Genomic DNA, 17,814 nt, shown 5'->3' on the forward strand with positions numbered 1-17,814 from the left:
TTATTACACAAAAGCCCAAACTATCTACTACTTTTGGGAATGTTCCCTGACTTTGTAAACATCAACAAAAAGACAGAAAATAATTTTGGGAGAATGAGAATATTGATTTGTACTGATACTAACCTTGGTGTCGACGCCACCAATTTATGGATCGATCCGCCGTCCTCTTACGTGTCGTGTACTGACTGTGAGAATGTTGACACACCAACGGTTGTTGTTATATCATCCTCTCTCTAGACCAGTGTTTTTCAACTAGTGTGCCGCGAGATACAGTCTGGTGTGCCATGGGAGATTATCTAAATTCACTTATTTGGGTTAAAAATATTATTTGCAAACCAGTAATTATAGTCTGCAAATGATGTGTTGTTGTTGAGTGTCGGTGCTGTCTACAGCTCGGCAGTGTAACTATGATATACTCTTTCATATCAGTAGGTGGCAGCAGGTAGCTAATTGCTTTCTAGATGTTGGAAATAGCAGGAGGCACTGTGCAGGTAAAAAGATATCTAATGCTTAAACCAAAAATAAACAAAAGGTGAGTGTCCTTAAGAAAAGGCATTGAAGCTTAGGGAAGGCTATGCAGAACAAAACTAAAACTGAACTGGCTACAAAATAAACAAAAAAAGAATGCTGGACGACAGCAAATACTTACTGTGGAGCAAACACGGCGTCCACAATGTACAACCGAACATGATGTAACGATCAACAATGTCCCCACAAAGAATGATAAAAACAACTGAAAGATTCTTGATTGCTAAAACAGGGTAGATGTGGGACATATCGCTCAAAGGAAGAGTGGATATCCCCTTGTGATAATTGTGTTATTCTACACCAAAAAATAATCTATTATATTATTTGAAACCGTTCAAATATTAGAACGTTTAGCCAAAATCTAGACCTAGAATTGTCAGCCCCTGCCCCCCAAAAAATATTCCAGATTACCCTGAATGACTGGTTTTCCTGTTGAAAATGTATGGTTTTGCGAACTTGCTTGAGTCCATATTTCTCAACCGATCACAACCGTTCCACCATCCAGTCCACACACCTTTGACAAACAAATTACCATTTTCCAAGATAAAAAAAAAAAATCTAAGAATTCCCAGTCTTACAAAGTGCTATTTTACCTTTTTCTGGAAAGTTTTCACAGTCCACTTTTTTCAACCGTTTTTGACCATTCTACCTTCAAAACATTCGTCTTAGTTGGGACAACAAAAGTTATCTTTTTTTCTGTAAAAATTACTGGTTTTGCCGGAATTCCAGGAATTACGAAATATCCATTCTCAATTCAAACTGATACCACATCAACCTTTTTCAACAGATTCCAAAAATTCTAAAAGCAACCCATTCACAATTGTGTTAGTATCAATATTTTCAAAAAATTCCCAAATTTCCAAGGGAATTCCCATTCAAATGAATAGACGTATTCATAGTTCTACAATGCCTTAATTTCTTAAAAATGTTTGCATTTTTTAAAACCTTTTCAACAATCCACACTACTCTTCCGATATATCGTACGCAGAACATGTTTTCCCTTTCCCCAAATTCCTGGTTTTCCCACAATTTCTGGTCATTTTTCCCCCATTAACAATGTTTTAGTTCTACAGTGCCTTAAATTCTTAAAATGTTTCGCATTTTTTAAACCCTTTTCAACCATCCACACTACTCTTCCGATACATTGTACGCAGAAAATGTTTTCCCTTTCCCCAATTTCTCGATTTTCCAACAGTTTCTGGTAATTTGTCACCCATTGGCAATGTTTTAGTTCAACAATGCCTTAATTTCTTAAAATTGTTCGCATGTTTTAAACCCTTTTCAACCATCCACACTACTCTTCCGATATATCGTATGCAGAACATGTTTTCCCTTTCCCCAAATTCCCGGTTTTCTCACAATTTCCGGTAATTTTTCCCCCATTGGCAATGTTTTAGTTCTACAATGCCTTAATTTCTTAAAATTGTTTGCATTTTTTAAAGTTTTTTCAACCATCCACACTACTCTTACGATATATCGTACACAGAACATGTTTTCCCTTTCCCCAAATTCCTGGTTTTCCCACAATTTCTGGTCATTTTTCCCCCATTAACAATGTTTTAATTCTACAGTGCCTTAAATTCTTAAAATGTTTCGCATTTTTTAAACCCTTTTCAACCATCCACACTACTCTTCCGATATATTGTACGCAGAAAATGTTTTCCCTTTCCCCAATTTCTCGATTTTCCAACAGTTTCTGGTAATTTGTCACCCATTGGCAATGTTTTAGTTCAACAATGCCTTAATTTCTTAAAATTGTTCGCATGTTTTAAACCCTTTTCAACCATCCACACTACTCTTCCTATATATCGTACGCAGAACATGTTTTCCCTTTCCCCAAATTCCCGGTTTTCTCACAATTTCCGGTAATTTTTCCCCCATTGGCAATGTTTTAGTTCTACAATGCCTTAATTTCTTAAAATTGTTTGCATTTTTTAAAGTTTTTTCAACCATCCACACTACTCTTACGATATATCGTACGCAGAACATGTTTTCCCTTTCCCCAAATTCCTGGTTTTCCCACAATTTCTGGTCATTTTTCCCCCATTAACAATGTTTTAGTTCTACAGTGCCTTAAATTCTTAAAATGTTTCGCATTTTTTAAACCCTTTTCAACCATCCACACTACTCTTCCGATATATTGTACGCAGAAAATGTTTTCCCTTTCCCCAATTTCTCGATTTTCCAACAGTTTCTGGTAATTTGTCACCCATTGGCAATGTTTTAGTTCAACAATGCCTTAATTTCTTAAAATTGTTCGCATGTTTTAAACCCTTTTCAACCATCCACACTACTCTTCCTATATATCGTATGCAGAACATATTTTCCCTTTCCCCAAATTCCCGGTTTTCTCACAATTTCCGGTAATTTTTCCCCCATTGGCAATGTTTTAGTTCTACAATGCCTTAATTTCTTGAAATTGTTTGCATTTTTTAAAGTCTTTTCAACCATCCACACTACTCTTCCGATATATCGTACGCAGAATATGTTTTCCCTTTCCCCAAATTCCCTGTTTTCCCACAATTTCCAGTAACTTTTCCGCAATTGGCAATACACGGGAAATAAACAATCTACTGCTTATTCCACATTTCTAATCTGATTTGAACCATTCCAACATCTACACACTCCACTCACCCTGGACATTCAAGCATTTCAGTTCCACCCACGCGTATCGGCGGTTCTGTGGGTCGCACACATAGGTCGTTCCTACCGGAAGTGCACATTCTAATAATACTTAAGATACTAAGAAACGCAGTTTATTTGCCATAATGAAAGTTAGTATTTTCTAAAGATGTCTGTTAATATCTGGCGGCCGAAAAATGCTTTAAAATGTTATATCGGTTTCAAACAGTAAAATGTATGACTTTTTAAAACGCCGCTGTACGGAGTGGTACGTAGGGAGAAGTACAGAGCGCCAATAAACCTTAAAGGCACTGCCTTTGCGTGCCAACCCAACCACATAATATCTACAGCTTTTCACACACACACAAGTGAATGCAAGGCATACTTAGTCAACAGCCATACAGGTCACACTGAGGGTGGCCATATAAATAACTTCAACATGGTTACAAAGATGCGCCACACTGTGAACCCACACTAAACAAGAAGGACAAACACATTTCGGGAGAACATCCGCACCGTAACAAACAAACAACAGAACAAATACCCAGAACCCCTTGCAGCACTAACTCTTCCTGGACACTACAATATACACCCCCTCCCACCTCAAACTCCTCATGCTCTCTCAGGGAGAGCATGTCGCGAATTCCGAGCTGCTGTTTTGAGGCATGTTAAAAAAAATAATGCACTTTTTGACTTCAATAATAAATATGGCAGTGCCATGTGGGCATTTTTTTCCATAACTTGACTTGATTTATTTTGGAAAACCTTGTTACATTGTTTAATGCATCCAGCGGGGCATCACAACAAAATTAGGCATAATAATGTGTTAATTCCACGACTGTATATATCGGTATCGGTTGATATCGGATTCTGTAGTTAAGAGTTGGACAAAAATGCCATTATCGGACATCTCTAGTGTTTTCATACCTACCATTGTTGTCTTTTATTTCACTCTATGGAACATTTTCTAACATTCCGCACTAAAAAATATTAAAAGTATTTTTGATTCCTGCTGATATCGGATCAATATAAGCATTGGTCAATACTCAAGGTTCCAATCACGGTACTTTGAAGTAAAAACTTTGCATCGGGAACTGTACCTCAAAGTCGTAACAAGCGCATCCTTTGGCTCCGCCCCCAGACTGTCATTTCAGGCGGGCAAGACTCCGCCCCAGCCCCGACCTTTGGATCCGATCTCCAATCGTTGGACCCCGGGCCCAGGTTTGAACTCAAAGGGATGAACTTTTCTTCCGCTCTCAACTCAGACGCCGACATCTCCAACGTTTACACCTCCAGCAAGCTCAGCTTCAACTGAAGGGCCGCAAGTAGAGAATGTCGGGTGGGGGAGGAGCCGCACCCTGCCAGGTGTATCATTCAGAAAAAAAAGTGTGCATGTGTGGCTTTCTTCCTGCATGAACACATGAACATACGTCGTCGTCAGTATTTGTTGTTTTTGTCGTGCTTTTGCTGGCTTTTGATGGACACTAAGATACCACTCAGTGGCGTTTTAACCGTGCATAGAGTGGGAATGTTACCCACTGTAGGGAGGAGTGGTGCAGCGTGGAAGGCTTCATGCCTAGTTCTTCCACAGCAAATTCATTCAAAAAGGGATGTTTCTATTATACCGTATTTCCTTAAATTGCCGCCGGGCATATAGTATGCGCCTGCCTCGAATTACTGCCGGGTCAAACTCGCTTCGCAAAATAATTAGCGCATGCTTAGTATTACTGACGGGTCAAACTCGTGACACTTCCCCTGTCATCATTTTCAAAATGGAGGAGGCTGATTTCAATACCGGTAATTTGAAATCACATAAAGGGAAGAAGATTAAGGGCTATTCCAGGGGTCGGGAACCTTTTTGGCTGAGAGAGCCAAGAAGCCATATATTTTAAAATACGGAGCCATATAATATTTTTTTAACACTGAACACAACAAAACGCATGCATTTTTAAGAAAGACCGACATTTTTGGAGAGGTCTCTTATTCTTTGTAATAACATTGTTATTCTGAAGCTAACTGTGGAGGGGACGTGGCCTGCGGGCCTGCAGCGAAGCGGGGTGTTGCCAGTACCGGCCTCGAAATCAGCGACAGGTCCGTAGACGGCCCACCTGGGCCTTTTTATCTGATCACCTGTTGCTATGTTATAAGCAGCAGCCAGAAGGAGAGACAGGCTTGGGGCTAGAAACCAGAGCGCGAGCGAGGACGAAAGAGAAAAAGACAATTGCTGGAAAGCAACTGAGAGACTTATTGAAAAATAAAACAATATTGTAACCCTGAAACAGGCTCTCATGTCAGTGCTTGGTGGTCTGAAGAACCCCCTGGAGGGCAAGCCCCACCCTAACCAATAATAAATAAATGACTTCTTACCAACTTCTTGAACATAAAAATGCATGACGATGTTTTATATTTTGAACGTTATTTTTAACACTGTGATTACAAGTGGAATTATTCATTATTTATCATGTTAAGCAATGTCAGCTCAGATTTATCCAAGAGCCAGATCTGGCTCTAGAGCCATAGGTTCCCTACTCCTGGGCTATTCAGTATGATTTAAGGTCCAAGCTATTGAATATGCTAAAAAGAACAGTAAGCAGCTATGTTTTATTAATATACCGTAGCTGCGTGTGTCAAATAAGAGTCATTAAATGGCTCCTGCCTCCTGGTGATAGAGGGCGCTAGTGATCCTTCTTGCGACTACTCGGCTGCAGAAAAAGTGACAACGAGTGACGTGATATGTGCTGGGAACGGATATGACGAGAGTGGTGCACGACGGACCTTTTAGGATGTAACACCACTACTTTTATGCTGGCTATGTAAACAACGGGACTGAAATAACGCATTTTCCAGTCCTTAATACCCAGTGTATTATTTATACAATAACACTTCCTGGTGGCAGCGGTGGGATGAAGAGATCACCCACGGAACGGGAGGGGGGAGTTGTCCGAGGATAATTCCGTCGTCGCCCGCACTTGAGGAGCCGAACTAAATGATAGCAGTGGTCTAATAGCAGTTTTCTAAACTGGACTTTCAATGGAAGCAGGAGGTAATAAAGGAAGATCTCCATCGAGACAGAGAGACTTTTAAAACTGAAGAAAGATAAGGAAGACTTCTATAAACAAGTTATCGATGCTTTTGATCAGAAGGAGCTGGCATGGACTTGATTTATAAGTAAAGGTAAGACCATAATAATGTTTTTTTTTATTAAATGTGCTTTTCATGATGGTATCCTTACATCACTCTCATATTTTTACTGCATGCCTTTGGTAAGCGCAGGAGTGAGAAGAGGTTTTAAATTAATTAGCGCTCCGGCGGCAATTGAAGGAAATACGGTATACCGGTTTGGATTCTCTGTCCGTCGCGGCTGAAATGTCGTTTTATTCACCCCTTCTAAGAATGACAAATACAATATGTCTGCATAGAAATATACAGAGTGACGCAATTTATAGTGGTCTCTTGTTTGTCACTGTTAATTGGTTCCGGACATGACCGTGATGAATGAATTCCGCAAAGTAGGAATGATTAATGGAATCTTTTCAGAGCTAGGACATGAAAAACATTTAAATGTGTTTTTCAACATCCCTCCAGACATGAAATAACACCCTTTACACGTCAAATAAGAGCTGACAAAATATAGGATTTTAGGAAAAGAAATACTAAAAACTAGTGAAATGATCTGTCCATGCAGCTGAGTTAATTTTACTTGATAAGACATCCTAAATTAAAATGTGTATATATAGAAATACTCAGTGGCCTAGTGGTTAGAGTGTCCGCCCTGAGAGTGTTAGGTTGTGAGTTCAAAACCCGGCCGAGTCATACCAAAGACTATAAAAATGGCAGCCATTACCTCCCTGCTTGTCACTCAGCATCAAGGGTTGGAATTGGATGTTAAATCACCCAAAAATTATTCCCGAGCGCGAACACCGCTGCTGCCCACTGCTCCCCTCACCTTCCAGGGGGTGATCAAGGGTGATGGGTCAATTGCAGAGAATAGTTTCGTCACACCTAGTGTGTGTGTGTGTGTGTGTGACAATCATTGGTACTTTAATTTTAATAAGTGTTTTTTGCCCCAGAATACAAGCATTGTTAAAATTGCAATTCTTAATTTAAGAACTGTGCATCTCCAAAGACATGCACCTGGGGATAGGTTGATTGGCAACACTAAAATTGGCCCTAGTGTGTGAATGTGAGTGTGAATGTTGTCTATCTGTGTTGGCCCTGCGATGAGGTGGCGACTTGTCCAGGGTGTACCCCGCCTTCTGCCCGATTGTAGCTGAGATAGGCGCCAGCGCCCCCCGCGACCCCAAAGGGAATAAGCGGTAGAAAATGGATGGAATTTAAGAACTGCAATTGATTATACGTACGTATAATCAACATTGTTTCGATGTCTTGCGCCTGCTGGGATGTCGGCCATCAAAACAATTGGAGGCGTGGCCAAAAACATCACTATCTGATGCTCTGTATTAAGTATAATTCAGCACTAATAATGCACGGTAAGAACGCCACTGATCATGTGCAGAAGTAGAAAATCCCTCAATCGTGGAGTTACACATATCAGCCACTAGGGGTGGGGCTTTATGTCCATATATGTAATTAGCTATATGTGTGTTTTATTATGGACTTATGATATATGGTATATATATAAATAGAGAGAGAGAGCATACACATGTGTTGCTGTTAGGATGTATAAAATTAACTTTTCTGCTTCCTCAGGTGACATCTCCACCAGTGTTCCCCAACCTTTTTTCAACTAGGGACCGGTTTAATGTTTGCATTATTTTCACGGACTGGCTTTCTACGTGTAAATTAGCCTTTGCCCACAATCCGGCTCATTAAAATGTTATATCAATCAATCAATGTTGATTTATACAACCCTAAATCACAAGTGTCTCAAAGGGCTCAAGCCACAATGAATTCTTGGGTTCAGATCCCAAATCAGGGCAAGGAAAAACTCAACCCAGTGGGATGGCAATGAGAACACTTGTTAAATATCCATTGATGTGCATTGTCCCGTTACAACCACAATGGAGTTGTAATAGTTGTAACATCTATTAACAGGCTTATTGGTGAGTTTAGTGGGACAGGCAAACGTTTTAAGTCCGAGAACATTTGGGTCGTTTATAAATAAATTAATGTTTCTATGCGGCCCGGTAGCAAATGCGTCACGGACCGGTGGTTGGGGACCACTGATCTACGCTACACAACTTTGCTTTCATTGAGCCTTTTACGGAATTGTGTTACATGTCTAAAAAAAAAATTATGCATGTTGTTTTTTTTTTTTATATGTATATAAAATCTTGTGTGCTGTCTGTGATACATTTCAAACATTTGTAAAGTCTTTTAAAGGCCTACTGAAATGAGATTTTCTTATTTAAAATAGGGATAGCGGGTCAATTCTGTGTGTCATACTTGATCATTTCGCGATATTGCCATATTTTTGCTGAAAGGATTTAGTAGAGAACATCGACGATAAAGTTCGCAACTTTTGGTTGCTAATAAAAGAGCCTTGCCTGTACCGGAAGTAGCAGACGATGTGCGCGTGACGTCACGGGATGTAGAGCTCTTCACTTCCTTACATTGTTTACAATCATGTCCACCAGCAGTGAGGGCGATTCGGACCGAGAATGCGACGATTTCCCCATTAATTTGAGCGAGGATGAAAGATTTATTATATACCGGGCGGTATAGCTCGGTTGGTAGAGCGGCCGTGCCAGCAACTTGAGGGTTGCAGGTTCGATTCCCGCTTCCACCATCCTAGTCAATGCCGTTGTGTCCTTGGGCAAGACACTTTACCCACCTGCTCCCAGTGCCACCCACACTGGTTTAAATGTAACTTAGATATTGGGTTTCACTATGTAAAGCGCTTTGAGTCGCTTGAGAAAAAAAAGCCCTATATAAATATAATTTCAATTTCACATTTGTGGATGAGGAAAGTTAGAGTGAAGGACTAGAAAAAAGAAAAAAAAAAGGTGATTGCAGTGGGAGCGATTCAATTGTTATTAGACACATTTACTAGGATAATTCTGGAAAATCCCTTAACTGCTTATTGTGTTACTAGTGTTTTAGAGAGATTATATGGTACCTGAAAGTTGGAGGGGTGTGGTCACGGGTGTGGTGACCGGCAGTGTCTCTGAGGGAAGCCACGCAGCTGCAGGAGGACGCAAGCTCCGCACATGTCTACGGTAAGAGCAGACTTATTACCACAATTTTCTCACCCAAACCTACCGGTTTACATGTAGTCGGGAACCATGTTCGCTTGACCGCTCTGTTCCATAGTAAAGCTTCACCTTCGGGAATGTAAACAAGGAAACACTGGCTGTGTTTGTGTTGCTAAAGGCAGCTGCAATACACCGCTTCCCACCTACATCTTTCTTCTTTGACTCCTCCATTATTAATTGAACAAATTGCAAAATATTCAGCAACACAGATGTCCAGAATACTGTGTAATTATGCGATTAAAGCACACTACTTATAGCTTGGATGGGGCTGGAAAAAAAAAATGTCTGCTACAACCTGAGACGTCACGCGCACACGTCATCATACCAACCTTTTCAACAGGATACTTTGCGCGAAATTTAAAATTGCAATTTAGTAAACTAAAGCGGCCGTATTGGCATGTGTTGCAATGTTAATATTTTATCATTGATATATAAACTATCAGACTGCGTGGTGGCTAGTAGTGGCTTTCAGTAGACCTTTAAAGCTCATATTTGTCATCGTGGAACCAAATTTACTGTTACATTGTCCAAGCTGCAGTCCTCACACGCACAGGGCCTGACTGTTTCTTCCCACCAAATCAACCCGACTGGTGCCTACTTTTACGACGGACCTTTCTATTTCCTTCAGAACTTTTGACGATATGAACTTAAATACCGCATGCAAAGCCTTACACACAGGAAACGGTGAAAAGGAATGAAAACACACCTAAGTGGAGGGTCAAACTACTACCTCATGTTTGGAAGCCTTTTTTTTTTTTCAGGTCCAAAACACGATTGATGTCATTTGTTACACAACATGCACTTGTATTTGGGGTTCTACTTGGTTCTCTACCAGGGGTGTCCAAACATTTCCACTAACATTTTTAAAGAATGTTTTGATATATTTTCTACATCGAATATGCAGCCTAAAACTGACCTTAGCCTTTGTCTTGTAAGTGACAATTAAAGCAAATAGTAGCTAATATACCTCATTAACAAGGCCTTCATTGATTTTTTTGAATATGTGGAGGGCCAATAATAAAAATTAAAAAAAAACTAAGCCCTTTGGACACCCCTGTCTTATACTGTGGTGCCGATATATGAGCTGTGAACTCTCACACTGATGCTTGGCTTGTGCACAATTGTTTTCACTTTATTCTCCTGCAACTAACACGTTTTGGTATGCAAAAATGTATAAATCATCTAACAAAACTGTGCATTAAAGCTGTCAACACCCTCCTGTCTTATTTGCATACTTAAATACAGTCGGCCCTCGGCATGTTGCGCTTCGAACGTTCGGATTTAAAAAAAATGTATTGCTTAAATTGGGCATTTTCAAGCATAAACACGGCATGATTAACTAAAAATATCAAAACAACAGTCGTACTGAGCATTCATTATAACAAGGCAGAGGTTTTATTTAACACATTTTTGGCCACTAACATACACAGTTTGAACAGTAACACTGTTTGAATAGAGGAAAATAAAACACGCAAATATATATATATAATTATATGCACACACACACACACACACACACACACACACACACACACACACACACACACACACACACACACACACACACACACACACACACACAGTACAGTGGGGGGGGCAGCATAACTCGGTTGGTAGAGTGGCTGTGCCAGCATCTTGAGGGTTGCAGGTTCGATTCCTGCTTGTGCCATCCTAGTCACTGCCGTTGTGTCCTTGGGCAAGACACTTTACCCACCTGCTCCCAGTGCCACCCACACTGGTTTAAATGTAACTTAGATATTGGGTGTCACTTGAGAAAAGCGCTATATAAATATAATTCACTTCACTTCACTACAGTACAGGCCAAAAGTTTGGACACCTTCTCATTAAATGTGTTTTTTTTAATTTTTGTGACTATATTGTAGATTGTCACTGAAGGCATCAAAACTATGAATGAACACATGTGGAGTTATGTACTTAACAAAAAAAAAAGGTGAAATAACTGAAAACATGTTTTATTCTAGTTTCTTCAAAATAGCCACCCTTTACTCTGATTACTACTTTGCAAACTCTTGGCATTCTCTCCATGAGCTTCAAGCACAACTGTGAAGTGAGAACCATTTCAGGTAACGACCTCTTAAGGCTCATCGAGAGAATGCCAAGAGTGTGTGGAAAAAAAAAAATCACCTTGTTCTATACCACATTTGGGGTGGTATAGCTCGGTTGGTAGAGCGGCCGTGCCAGCAACTTGAGGGTTGCAGGTTCGATTCCCGCTTCTGCCATCCTAGTCACTGCCGTTGTGTCCTTGGGCAAGACACTTTACCCACCTGCTCCCTGTGCCACCCACACTGCTTTAAAAAAAAATGTAACTTAGATATTGGGTTTCACAATGTAAAGCGCTTTGAGTCACTTTGAGAAAAAGCGCTATATAAATATAATTCACTTCACTTCACAACCTTGGCGCTGTTTTGTACGATTTTTTGTACTGTTTTGTACTTACTTTGATTATTATTTTCAACTGTTTGTAAATGTTGAAATTTACAAAGGTTTATTAAAAATAAAGTGCAGTTAATCATGTGACCGCCTGGCTCTGTTTGATTGGTGAAACGGAGCCAAACGTCACCAGTGACTGCATTTGATTGGTGAAACGCAGGCATGTGAAAGATCCTACTTTGAAAGTCTGTCTGACAAACCAAAACAAACAAAGCATGAATTAACAGATCAAAATTGAATTGAATTATATTTATATAGCGCTTTTTCTCTAGTGACTCAAAGCGCTTTACATAGTGAAACCCAATATCTAAGTTACATTTAAAGCAGTGTGGGTGGCACTGGGAGCAGGTGGGTAAAGTGTCTTGCCCAAGGACACAACAGCAGTATCAATCAATCAATGTTTATTTATATAGCCCCAAATCACAAATGTCTCAAAGGACTGCACAAATCATTACGACTACAACATCCTCGGAAGAACCCACAAAAGGGCAAGGAAAACTCACACCCAGTGGGCAGGGAGAATTCACATCCAGTGGGACGCCAGTGACAATGCTGACTATGAGAAACCTTGGAGAGGACCTCAGATGTGGGCAACCCCCCCCCCTCTAGGGGACCGAAAGCAATGGATGTCGAGCGGGTCTAACATGATACTATGAAAGTTCAATCCATAGTGGCTCCAACACAGCCGCGAGAGTTCAGTTCAAAGCGGATCCAAGACAGCAGCGAGAGTCCCGTCCACAGGAAACCATCCCAAGCGGAGGCGGATCAGCAGCGTAGAGATGTCCCCAACCGATACACAGGCGAGCGGTCCATCCTGGGTCTCGACTCTGGACAGCCAGTACTTCATCCATGGTCATCGGACCGGACACCCTCCACAAGGGAGGGGGGGACATAGGAGAAAGAAAAGAAGCGGCAGATCAACTGGTCTAAAAAGGAGGTCTATTTAAAGGCTAGAGTATACAGATGAGTTTTAAGGTGAGACTTAAATGCTTCTACTAGGATGGTGGAAGTGGGGATCGAAACTGCAACCCTCAAGTTGCTGGCACGGCCGCTCTACCAACCGAGCTATACCGCCCCTAAAAATCAGTAGCGAGTAGCGAGCTGAATGTAGATAAATGGAGCGGAGTAGAAGTAGCGTTTCTTCTCTATAAATATACTCAAGTAAAAGTAAAAGTATGTTGCATTAAAACTACTCTTAGAAGTACAATTTATCCCAAAAGTTACTCAAGTAGATGTAACGGAGTAAATGTAGCGCGTTACTACCCACCTCTGCCTTTTAGTAGCCCTGCAGCTACACGGCCAAATCTCTGCTCAAGCTCACCAACCATCCTATCCACACAAGGGAAAAGTAACTCTCTTTTCAATGAGTCTGATTTGTTCAAATCAGAGCTTGAACCTGCAGTTGCCTGCCAGCACAAAATCCTCCATTTTCCTCTGTTTATGCCTTGCCTTTGCACCTGGTTCTGGGATATTGTGGGTGTTGCACGTGGCTTGGGTTCTATCATACAGCTCTGTGGCAAATGCATTTGCCCTTGACTGTGTCACACACTGCTTGTTTGCAGATAAAAGCTTCTGCCGAGTCTAAAGTCGCTTTCTGAAGTAGCTTGTGGAGTGAAGTGAATTATATTTATATAGCGCTTTTCTCAAGTGACTCAAAGCGCTTTACACAGTGACACCCAATATCTAAGTTACATTTAAACCAGTGTGGGTGGCACTGGGAGCAGGTGGGTAAAGTGCCTTGCCCAAGGACACAACGACAGTAACTAGGATGGCACAAGCGGGAATCGAACCTGCAACCCTCAAGTTGCTGGCACGGCCACTCTACCAACCGAGCTATGCCGCCCCATGTGGAGACCTTCTGTTATTGACAGAAGTGACTGAAACATCAGTAGTCTGTAGACTGCTGAGAACTTATAGAGCATGGGTGTCAAACTCCAAATTGGGCCCTCCCTGTAATTTCATTTGGCCCTTGAGGCAATGTCAAATTAACATTAGAGCTGGCCCGCCGGTGTTAAACAGCAGCGGTTTCGCTGGAACACCACATTCACCGCTAATACTCATACTTCTCAACCCTCCCAATTTTCCCAGGAGACTTCCGAAGTTCAACAATATTGGGGCACTGCCTTTATCGTTCTCTGCAACCTGTGGTCACGTCCGCTTTTCCTCCATACAAACAGCGTGCCGGCCCAGTTACATAATATATGCGGCTTTAGCACACACACAAGTGAATGCAAGGCATACTTGATCAACAGCCATACAGGTCACACTGAGGGTGGACGTATTAACAATGCCAACACTGTTACAAATATGCAACACACTGTGAACCCACACCAAATAATAATGACAAACACATTTCGGGGGAGAACACCCGCACCGTAACAGAACAAATACCCAGAAACCCTTGCAGCACTAACTCTTCCGGGACGCTACAATATACCCCCCCACCCCGCTACCACCAAACCCCGCAGGTCCCTATTAAAAGGTTAATTTGTTCAGTTTAAAATGTTGGCCCACTCTGTATTTGAGTTTGACACCTTGTTCTGAGATCAACAGCAACGGGGGATCCAATGGCAGAAAGGCACTCCAAAATGGAAGGCAATGCCTCAAGAACTGCAGTGATCGATCGCAACGGACATGCCCAGTGAGTGTTTGAAAGTTGCACAAGCTCAATTTTTGTCGATCCATGAACTGATTAAGATTCACTAGGGAGGTGCTGAAGAAAGAGTAAACATACTCCAACAAGCTGACCAGCTCCACGGTCTCTGGGATGGCCTTGCAAGTATGGGACAACACCAAGAGCATAACTATGCACATAAATAACACACTTAAGCTCTGCAAGGCCATTGTTTTGGATCTGCTGCTGAAGCTCGTTTGTAATGGACCGGGCATCAAATGATTTTATTTCTGCAAGTGCTAGGCAGAGTTGGGTAGTAACGAGCTACATGAGTAACTTTTGGGATAAATTGTACGTCTAAGAGTAGTTTTAATGCAACATACTTTTACTTGAGTATATTTTTAGAGAAGAAAAGCTACTTTTACTCCGCTCCATTTATCTACATTCAGCTCGCTACTGATTATTATCGATCTGTTAATGCACGCTTTGTTTGTTTTTGGTTTGTCAGACAGACCTTTAAAGTAGGATCTAAAGATTACAGTTGGTACAAAATGCGGCTGCTAGACTTTTGACAAGAACAAGAAAGTTTGATCACATTACACCTGCACTGGCTCACCTGCACTGGCTTCCTGTGCACTGAAGATGTGACTTTAAGGTTTTACTACTTACGTATAAAATACTACACCAGGGGTGCCCATTACGTCGATCGCGAGCTACCAGTCGACCGCGGGGGGTGTGTCAGTCGATCTCCAGCCAGGCTTTTAAAAAAAATAGACCTAAAAATTAGTGATCATCAATCTTCACCAAGACGTCACTTAAATGACATTCACGGTACCGGAGGGTCTTGTGAGATGACGCTGGCTGCTGCAAGATCATTATTATGAAAATATGACCGAGAGGAAGGCGAGAAACACTTTTTATTTCAACAGACTCTCGCGCCGTACCTTCCGTCAAAACTCTAAAGGCCGACTGCACATTTCCTATCTTCACAATAAAAGCCCTGCTTCATGCTGCCTGCGCTAACTAAATACAGAGTCTCGGAAAACTGGCGTGCACAAGCGATCCCTCGGAAAACTGGCGTGCACAAGCGATCCCTCGGAAAACTGGCGTGCACAAGCGATCCCTCAGAAAGCTGGCGTGCACATCACTTGTGCACGCCAGCTTTCCGAGACTCTTATTTAGTTAGCGCAGGCAGCATGAAGCAGGGCTTTTATTGTGAAGATAGGAAATGTGCAGTCGGTTTTGACGGAAGGGACGGCGCGAAAGTCTGTTGAAATAAAAAGTGTTTCTCGCCTTCCTCTCTGTCATTTTTGCATAATAATGAACTGGCAGCAGCCGGCGTCATCTCACAAGACCCTCGGGTGCCGTGAATGTCAATCAAGCAAGCTACGGAATTTGCCGCCAATGTTTTTCTTGTAAAGTGTATGGAAGCTGGATGAATTAGATGCCAAAAACCAACCACTTTCATGTGGTATTGTACAGAAAGGACAACTTTTTTTCTCCTCCATTTGAAAATGTGGGCGTTATCATCATTACTGTCTGATTCCAATCAATGCAAGTCATCAGAATCAGGTAATACACCAACTTATATTCTTGTCTTTGTGAAAGAAAGACATCTATATGTGTTACACATGCTTGTATTATCATTAAACACATTTAACTTGTTTAAAAAAATGTCTCTTTCATAAATAAGTAAATATAAATGATATATATAAATGAGGTAGATCCCCTCGAGTTGGTCAATTGAAAAGTAGCTCGCCTGCAGAAAAAGTGTGGGCACCCCTGTACTACACGGTCTTGCTGATTGTATTGTACCATATGTCCCGGCAAGAAATCTGCCTTCAAAAGACTCCGGCTTATTAGTGATTCCTAAAGCCCAAAAAAAGTCTGCGGGCTATAGAGCGTTCTCCGTTCGGGCTCCAGTACTCTGGAATGCCCTCCCGGTAACAGTTCGAGAGGCTACCTCAGTAGAAGCATTTAAGTCTCACCTTAAAACTCATCTGTATACTCTAGCCTTTAAATAGACCTCCTTTTTAGACCAGTTGATCTGCCGCTTCTTTTCTTTTTTCTCCTATGTCCCTCCCTCCCTTGTGGAGGGGGTCCGGTCCGATGACCATGGATGAAGTACTGCCTGTCCAGAGTCGGGACCCAGGATGGACCGCTCGCCTGTGTATCGGTTGGGGACATCTCTACGCTGCTGATCCGCCTCCGCTTGAGATGGTTTCCTGTGGACGGGACTCTCGCTGCTGTGTTGGAGCCACTATGGATTGAACTTTTACAGTATCATGTTGGACCCGCTCGACATCCATTGCTTTCGGTCCCCTAGAGGGGGGGGGGTTGCCCACTTCTGAGGTCCTCTCCAAGGTTTCTCATAGTCAGCATTGTCACTGGCGTCCCACTGGATGTGAATTCTCCCTGCCCACTGGGTGTGAGTTTTCCTTGCCCTTTTGTGGGTTCTTCCGAGGATGTTGTAGTCGTAATGATTTGTGCAGTCCTTTGAGACATTTGTGATTTGGGGCTATATAAATAAACATTGATTGATTGATTGATTACACACACACACACACACACACACACACACACACATCCACAAAAATAAACGCCACACATGCACCCCCCCGCCCCCCAACCTATTCCTTGACACAAATCCCTTATGGGTGATGAATGGATGGTCAGCGCCTGAGAGCTGCGACCTACCACCATGACCTTGAACTACCTTCCTTCTGTTGCTAGATATCTCGAGATGTATGTTGTAATATGTATATGTGCTTTGCTATGGAGGGTTTTTTGTCCACTCCAGACTGGGCTCCCTTAGGAGCCCAGTCTAGATTAACATTTTTTTACTCATCCTTCCCCAGCGTTGACCTTTTCCCCATCTTTTACGGGGCGCCTTATGGCGATCCATCAGCGTTCTTGTTCTGTAACCCTGTACACTGTTTGTTTGTCTAATCTTGAACAGGTTTGTGCTGAAAACAAAGTTTCGATGTACAGGCGGGGGGGGTTTGCCCACATCTGAGGTCCTCTCCAAGGTTTCTCATAGTCAGCATTCTCACTGGATGTGAATTCTCCCTGCCCACTGGGTGTGAGTTTTCCTTGCCCTTTTGTGGGTTCTTCCGAGGATGTTGTAGTCGTAATGATTTGTGCAGTCCTTTGAGACATTTGTGACTTAGGGCTATATAAATAAACATTGATTGATTGATTGATATCCTATCGCATCCACGAATAAGCTGCATAGCAGACACAGTGGTTGACTGGACTGCGCCATAAAGTGTCTTGGATGCATAGCACTAATAACTAGTGATGGGTCCGGCAACACCGATGCATCGGCGCATGCGTCGAGCTCGTAGAGACAAATCCAGAGTCGGTGCGCGTACCGCTTTTCGA

General features: G+C 42.0%; 1 protein-coding gene across 1 annotated transcript in view; it reads left to right on the top strand.

The window, feature by feature from the left end:
* Positions 1–10,581, top strand: part of wu:fc21g02 — a 32,209-nt gene extending 21,628 nt beyond the window's left edge. The window contains exon 10 of the mRNA XM_061899924.1: positions 4,292–10,581. Coding sequence (XP_061755908.1) covers positions 4,292–4,465 — 174 coding nt within the window. The 3' untranslated portion in view covers positions 4,466–10,581. The remainder of the gene's footprint in view (positions 1–4,291) is intronic.
* Positions 10,582–17,814: the final 7,233 nt, after the last annotated feature.

Source organism: Nerophis ophidion, linkage group LG05 (assembly GCF_033978795.1).
Source record: "Nerophis ophidion isolate RoL-2023_Sa linkage group LG05, RoL_Noph_v1.0, whole genome shotgun sequence".
NCBI lineage: Eukaryota > Metazoa > Chordata > Actinopteri > Syngnathiformes > Syngnathidae > Nerophis > Nerophis ophidion.